General features: G+C 40.1%; 1 protein-coding gene across 1 annotated transcript; it reads right to left on the bottom strand.

The window, feature by feature from the left end:
• Positions 1-963: 963 nt before the first annotated feature.
• On the bottom strand, positions 964-8,281 carry LOC144586557 (interferon beta-like). Its single transcript, XM_078384922.1, has 2 exons — positions 5,586-8,281; positions 964-1,678 (listed from the first exon to the last, which is right to left on the bottom strand). The coding sequence occupies exons 1-2, from the start codon at positions 6,106-6,108 to the stop codon at positions 1,578-1,580; spliced, it is 624 nt and encodes a 207-aa protein (XP_078241048.1). The 5' UTR covers positions 6,109-8,281; the 3' UTR covers positions 964-1,577.

Raw genomic sequence — 8,281 nt, 5'->3', positions numbered from 1 at the left:
TGAAAAGGATCTTGGAATTGTCATAGATCACATGCTAAATATGAGCCAACAGTGTGATGTGGCTACAAAAAAGGCAAATGCTCTTTTAGGCTGTGGGTTAAACTGCAAAGCCTCTGGGCTGCAAGGTTGAAAGACCAGCAATTTGAGTCCATGCAACAGAGTTGTCCCAGCTCCTGTAAACCAGTGGGAAGGTAACGGCATTCCGTGTCTAGTTGCACTGGCGACATGACCATGTGAACTGTCTACGGACAAACGCTGGCTCTACGGCTTGGAAACGGGGATGAGCACTGCCCCCTAGAGTCGGACACAACTGGACAAATTGTCAAGGGGAACCTTTACCTTTTTAATAGAAGTATAGTTTCCAAATCCCTAGTCCCCCTCTATTCAGCACTGGTTAGGCCTCACCTTGAGTATTGTGTCCAGTTCTGGACACCACACTTCAAGAAGGATGCTATCAAATGGGAACAAGTTCAGAGGAGGGCATCAAAGATGTTCAGGGGGCTGGAAACCAAGCCTTATGAGGAAAGGCTGAAAGAATTGGGCATGTTTAACCTTGAGAAAAGAAGACTGAGGGGTAATATGATATGTCTTTTCAAATATTTGAAAGGCTGTCATATAGAGGAGGGACAAGATCTGTTCTTGATCATCCCAGAGTGCAGGACACACAACAATGGGCTCAAGTTAAAGGAAGCCAGATTTTGGTTGAGTTTCAGGAAGAGCTTCCCAACTGTTCGAGTAGTATGACAGTGGAACCAGTTACCTCAGGAGTTGGTGAGTGCTCCAACACTGGAGGTATTCAAGAAAAACTTAGATAATCACCTGGCAGATATGCTTTGATTGTATTTCTGCATTGAGTAGGGGTTTGGACTTGATGGCCTTGTAGGCCCCTTCACTTTTCTATGATTTTACCATTCTCCATTAGGACCTGAAGTCTTTCCTTTGTTTTCCTTTCAGGAAACCCTAGAGGGATATTACTCTACCTACATTAGTTGCTCACTTGGACTTCTGTTAATTACATGTTTACACATGTTGATTTGTGGATAACTTTTAAACTTTTCTGAACTCAAATACTACACTCTCCATTTTTGTAATTATGGTTTTTAATGTAATTTTCATTTAAAGAAAGTAGAGAATAAATAATATTACAGTAAATCCATGTTATTACATTAAGACAATAAACGTCTACCTGTATTCACACTGACTGGTGACATAAATACTAGTTATAGTCCCTAAAATACCAGTAACATTTTCTAAGTGAGTTGAAGTGTACTAATATCAACATTTAGGACCCTTTATGGACAGAAGTTAAAAATAAAGATAGTACTAGAATCAGTGTAAGCAACGCCCACCCAATTTCATTTCAGAGGGTTTTCATGAGGTGAAAAGAATGTAGAATCTTCTGGATTTACCGCTTCTACTGTTTTATCCAATGTTCTGGTTTTCCTTTTTGTTTTCATTTCGTTCTGTTTTCTGTAAAAGGCTTCAGTGTAAATCAGTGCATTTCAAAGTGTTATTATGCTATTTTAAACTTAGTGAAAAAATTGGTAGCAACTACAGTTCTGTTTTCTTGGAATGTGTCACAGGAAGAATCCACTGAAAGCTGAAGGATCTGAGGGTTCTTTAGGCATTGCAATTGCATCCAGCTGTTCTTTCATTAATGTATTAATGGCAGGTGGATCTAGAAAAGAGAAGGCATGGAGTGAAAAATTCTTCATTCAGTTTGAAATCTCCCTCTCTCTCTTTCTCTTTTTAAAATCACAACTATTTTGTTTCTTTTTTTAAATATACTTGCCTCTGAAAATGCAAAGAAGAAAAGGAAAACTATACCTTGCTACAAATAATTTACACCCATATTGATTGATTGGTTGATTGATTGGATTTTTATCTCACCCATCTAGACCAAAGGTCTACTCTGGGTAGTTTACTAATTTAAAAACAATAAAACTAAAAACATATATTATAGATCCAAGGTGGTGAAAGTATAAGAAATTAAGATATCCAGCTATGATGAGGTAAAAGCAACCACAGGAGGTCAATGAACAGTTGTGTGTATTAATTTTTATATAAGTACCGTCTGCATATTCACAATAGCTAGCCTAATGTATAAGGTAAAGGTAAAGGTTCCCCTTGACAATTTGTCCAACTGTGTCTGACTCTAGGGGACAGTGTTCTTCTCCGTTTCCAACCCATAGAGCTAGCGTTTGTCCGAAGACAATCTTCCATGGTCACGTGGCCAGCACAACTAGACATGGAACGCCATTACCTTCCCACTGTGGTGGTACCTATTTATCTACTCGCATTTTGCATGCTGCATGCTGCATGCTTTCGAACCGCTAGGTTGGCAGCAGCTGGGACAAGTGACGAGGGCTCACTCCAACACGTGGATTCAATCTTACGACTGCAGGTCTTCTGACCTTGCAGCACAGAGGCTTCTGCGGTTTAACCTGCAGCGCCACCACATCCCCACAAGCCTAATGTATGGTCTGGTCTAAATCCCCTCAAATCTCCCCTCACTCCAAAGGATGACTCAGATCCCCACCCTGCTGCAGGTTGATCAGGCTCAGAAATGATTGAAAACTGTCATTAAAACAAAACAAAGCAAACCTAGGTACCGATCATACAAACCCAGGCAGAAAGACTCTTGCTGTAGAACTGCTAGAGAGCTCATGGGTTTAAGTGTTGGGAGTATGATTCCCTACTTTGCATCCTTGACAGGGGCTGGACTCAATGATCCATAGAGCCCCTTTCAGTTCTGTGGTTCTAAGAGTATTATTTTAATGAGTATTTGTACAATGCAAACACATGTTCAGTGCAACATGGGAACATATATTTACAAATACTGTGGACTTGCAATCACAACAAAAATAAGCAATAGCTGCACTTAAATGTGTTCTGCTGCTAAAATAGGAGAAAACATCTAAAACTCTCATCTCTGTTCCCTTTTTATACAATTTTGGAGTCAAAGGCAATTGTCTGCCTTTTTTAAAATCCTGAGTCCTTTAAATAAGTGTGGGCTCATTACACCTAGAAACAGGTAGAAACATATATCATTTCAATGCCATTTAACTTTATGGATGCATAGACCAAACTGCAATTTCCAGAAACCCTGGCCAGCATATCTAGCTGCCTTGGGTCCTTTGGGGGAGAAAGGCAGGATAGAAACAAACAAAAACACCTCGGTTATCCAAGGTTGGGAACCAATGCTTTAGAGCATTGTTGTCAACACCTCATCCGTGGCCCTGTGCCGGTCCATGGCCAGAGCCAGACTGGACCACGGAGACAGACCTCCCGTCTCCCCCCCGTGCAGTCCCCTCCCCACAGCTGCTTTGTGCACTCACATGTGTGCCAGTGCCAGCGTGAGCGCTCCCCCACCCCTTTGCGCATGCGCCCAAGAGTTTGTGCCATGTGAGCGTGGGGGTGCCCCGCCTTCCTCAGAGGCTCAGTTGGTCTGCGGCCCAAAAAGGTTGGGGGGCTCTGCTTTAGAGGATACATGTTGTGACTGAACATACTGAGCAGAATCTCCAGAGCTTCTGACCCAGATTCAATGGTTCCACAGGTCAGGAAAGCAGCTAACTAGGCATACCATAAACCCCAGATGACTGAAGATGGCAAAGGGCTACTATCATCACTCACTACCACCACCAAATATTAGCCATTTCCAGTTGACTTTCCTGCAGATGCCAACATTTTTTAATTTTTTTTAGTATTTAATTAGCTGGACCATACTGTGCCACCTCAAGCTAATCTCACTCACCATGATCTCACTCTGTAATATCTCCAATGGAAGTTATACATTGCATATAATCTGCTGGTTTCATATGAAATGAACCCAATGGCAGACTTTCCCTATTGCAGGTAATCAAGAAGCTGCTTGGCATTTGGTTTCTATTAATGTACAGTGGTGCCTCGCAAGATGGGCGCTCTGTTTAACGACAAATCCGCATTATAACGATGTTTTGAATGGGGGAATTTCACTGCGCGATGATCAAAACAGCTGATCGTCTGGTTTTCAAAATGGCCACCGGGTGCTCAAAATGGCTTCCCGCTGTGTTTAGGAGCCATTTTTCGCTGCACAGGCACCTGAAAATGGCCGCCCCATGGAGGATCTTCGCTGGACGGTGAGTTCTTAGCCAATTGGAATGCATTAACCAGGTTTTAATGCGTTTCAATGGCTTTTTTATTTTCGCTTTACGACATTTTTGTTCTACAGCGATTTCGCTGGAACGAATTAACATCGTAATGCGAGGCACCACTGTATATGCAAACATGAAATAAAGCCTAATGGTCAAATTGCTAGAAGATATAATGGAAACTCTCCTCTACCCAATGCTAGCATGCCAAATAAGAGGTAATTTACTTCTCTTGTATTTAAACAAGAGAGAGTTGCATAATGTATTCCCACCTTCTCATGACACATAAGACAGCTGAATATTCTCTTTCCTCCTCTCACTATATATGTTTATTTATCATTTAAAAGTATTATATTACTCATCACTTGATACTAAAGTAAACAGATATCTGGATTTTGGACTGCAACTCCCAGTATTATACAACTCATCATAACCGTGCTGCCTGGGAATCAAAACAGTTGTAGGCCAAAAGTAAAAAATAAATAAATGCATACCTCCGGTTGATACTCAACAAGTAACTGATTAGCAATGAATTACTTTTTTTGTTACACAAGCACAAGTTTAAAAAATGGCCCCAAATCCACTCAAATGGCATCTAATTTCTCCTGAAGTAATAGAATTACCAAGCGAAGGTTAAAATCCCATTGGGATATTAGTTCAGAGTAAATGAAATTGGTGTAAGTCATCACCACAAATTGCAGCTAATTAACAACACGCCAACTGCATATTTGTTTGTGAGACAGTCATGTAACTGGCCTACTGCCAGGCAAGTGATCAGTAACTTCTAAATTAGCTACAATTTGCTGCTACAACATATGCAGCTTCAGTTACCTTAGAGTAAAACTGCAATAGGATTCTGGCCAGAGAGCACTTATTACAAAGTGGGTTTTTTTTGATAGGAAAAAAGTTACCAGCTGTTAATATTAGTTTGAAAAAGATAATGCCATTGTTCTCCAAAAAGAACACTGAATGCACAGAGTTGTTACTTCAGACATGCCACTGACAAGTTTTGCTATGTATGTGTCTTGTTCAGTTTTCAGTCAGAAGTTCAGTGTCTTTCAGAAGAAGTAAAAGAAGATGTATAGAAGAAATGTGAGCATGAATTGTAAAAATACCTTGGTGGGAAGCAAATGTAGTTTAAGCATCTCTGTGTGGCAGCTATAATATTGCTATTGCTTTAATTCTAAGCAAAAGTATTGCCAGAATCCTTTTGAAGATTTATGCTTGCATTAGAGATATTGTTTTAAGTCTTCATGGCAAATTGCTGCTCGTTAATGAGGTGCTGGTTTTGTTCCTGGGCATATACCCAATGGTACAATCAGGTGCATGCCCAAGAACACAACCAGCACCTTGTTAATGAGGAGCTGTTTGCTATCCAGGCTTAATGCCATTTCCTTTATGGTAGCATAAATTGATTATAGGCTTCTGGCCACTGTTAAAAAAAAAGCATAGTACCTTCATTTGGAAGCTTTTTGATGAGTTGATCAATCAATATTAAACACTGCTTAACTTCTATCTGGGCAACCTCCCAGGCACACAGGCTGTACTTCTTATATTTCAGATGCTGATTGATTTGTTCAAAATATTTCATCACTCCCTGTTTGATGTTCAGCGGTGCCATCCCTGACCTCAAGCAAGGTCCCAATATCCCAATTTCATGGTCCAGTCCAAGCTCGAAAACTGTTGTGGAATCCTCATCCCAAGACAACTGAGTATGATTTTGCCCAAAGAGTAAAACGATCTGTCGGAGGATTTCATATATGGCCTCTGTGGCATTCTTCTCCCGGCATTCACGAATGATTTGAAGACTTTCTTTATTTGGCTTGGAAAAGAAATTGACTGTGTCACTTAAACATGCTCGAGGAACAGCTGATCCCATGTTGCCGTTAAGAAGTTCCAGATTTTTCTTGTTGGCTTCCCGTAGCTTGCTTTGAAGCTGGCTGCAACCCTGGGGCAATTCTGTGTAGAGAAAAATCATATGAACATATAGTTATTTCTTTGAAAACCCCCAATGTTGATATTGGCATGGGCCAGGCATTTAACACAGCAGTGGGCAACACTGAAGCCAATATCCTGAGTGCCTCACCCACCACCCCACCAAACTGTTTTTTGACAAATGAGGAAGGTTTACAGCATCTCCACAGCTCAAGAAGAACCTTTATCAAGTGTCCCATAAACCTCCAGATATGTGCAGGCTGCAACCAAAAGCTGTATTTCACCCCCACCCATCCAGAACACTCCCCTTTCTCCAGCTGACCTTCCTTCATGGTCTCCCCATCAGGGAACTCTGGGAGAATCTGTGGATTTGAGATCTCAGCATCTTTTGCTTCAGGAGCTGTAAGATAATAACAAGATTTTTAGTCTTCTAGTTTTATATGTCGGAGAGAAGGCAGTGACGTATTACAATCAATTAAGTTCTCAGTTGAGCTTAATATTTGTTAATGTAAACATGCCAGTATTCAAAATTGAAAGTGATTTATTTAAGTGGAACTATTTGCACAGATATTTCTTTTTAAATGGCCCAAATCCTCTTGCTCAATTGCACTGGAGTAACATGAATGACATAACATAACTTTTGGAGACTACTTGCCATTAATTAAACTTCAAAACTCCATGGAGGGGCAAGGGAAGGGGTAGAAGTCAAATCACAGATAGGACTTCTCATCTTCATTCTGGTAACACTTGGAGAGTGGTCCTGATCCGACCAGATAGGCGGGATATAAATAAAATAAAATAAAATAAAATAAATAAATAAATAAATAAATAAAGTTAAAGGTAAACACCAATTTTAAATTGATGTAAGCCCTACAAAACCATCTCTTCTATATAAACATATTCAATTAAATTTTTCCCCATTTCTTAATGAATAATTTAATGTGCAACTATTTCCCATCATCTTTGTGTTTATATGATGCTTTATCCCATAGTTTGGACAGCTTTGGGAAAGGGCTGGTTTGCTCCATTTTCTGGTGACCACATGATGTTCTCAAAATAAAGAACCAATCCGACCCTTGTCCATGCCTTCCTGCAGCTTTTAAAATGTATGATTGCTCTATTTTGATTTGATTATGGCATGAGTGCTCATCGGTGTCAAACCAAACTAGACTGCCCATGTTGCAGTTAGCGGTCACTTTGCCTGAGTCTAACCTTTGTGCAGATGGAAAATAAAAGGATGCCACGTGCTAATAAACATAAAACTAAATCCTGCTTTCTGTCATTCCCTTGCATGGGGCGGGATAGAAGAGGACAGTGGGGGTTTTGTTTTTGTTCAGCTCCATTTAAAATTCAGTGGTGAAACATGTGAGTAGCAAGCCAATTCTCTGGCATGGACCTTACAAATAAATTATTTAAATATGGCTGCTTTCCCCTGTGGGGACAGGATGCAGAAAGAGATCTTAATTGAGAATAATGAACATTTCTTGGTGAGGTGTTGTTCAGTAATCTCTAGTATCTATGGAACTGGTCACCTTTTCTTGTTTTGCTCTAAAGAAAAAGTATTCTTTACAATACCTTCCTCTGGGAGTTTTTGAATGAGCTGATCCACCATTGTGAAAAACTGGCTGATTTCAATCTGGACAATCTCCCAGGCACATAGACTGTACTTTTTATCTTTCAAGAATTTGTGCATCCGTTCAAAGTACTTCCTCACTTTACTTCTGATATCATCTGGCTCTGAACCAAAGCATGCTCCCAGTTTCTCTATTTGTTGGTCCAACCCAAGCTTAAAAACAGTGATGGAATTCTCATCCCAAGACAAGTTGGTGTGGTTTTGATTAAAGATATGAAGTATCTGCTTGAGGATTTCATGTATAACTGTGGTGATACGATCCTTCTGGAATTCACGAATATTTGGGACATTTTCTTCACCTGGTGTGGAGGAAAATTTCATGATATCATCTATACATTGCCGAGGAAAAGTTGGTCCCATTTTACTTGTCAAAAGCTTCACATTATCCCGGTTTTCTTCCAATATCTTTTGATGAAGCTGGTTACAGGTATGAGAAAAAATTTCAGTGAGGAGCATCATGAGGCATATGGGCAGAAGCCAACAGTCTGGATTGCAGTATCTATGAGATTGCTTTTGGTAGCACATCTTTGAATTTTTTTGCTTCTTGATTTAAATTTGAAAATTTAGAGAAAGTCTCCCCCTT

Source organism: Pogona vitticeps, chromosome 2 (assembly GCF_051106095.1).
Source record: "Pogona vitticeps strain Pit_001003342236 chromosome 2, PviZW2.1, whole genome shotgun sequence".
Lineage (NCBI taxonomy): Eukaryota > Metazoa > Chordata > Lepidosauria > Squamata > Agamidae > Pogona > Pogona vitticeps.
The sequence above is the reverse complement of the archived record's forward strand: the minus strand, read 5'-3'. Positions and strand labels throughout refer to the sequence as shown.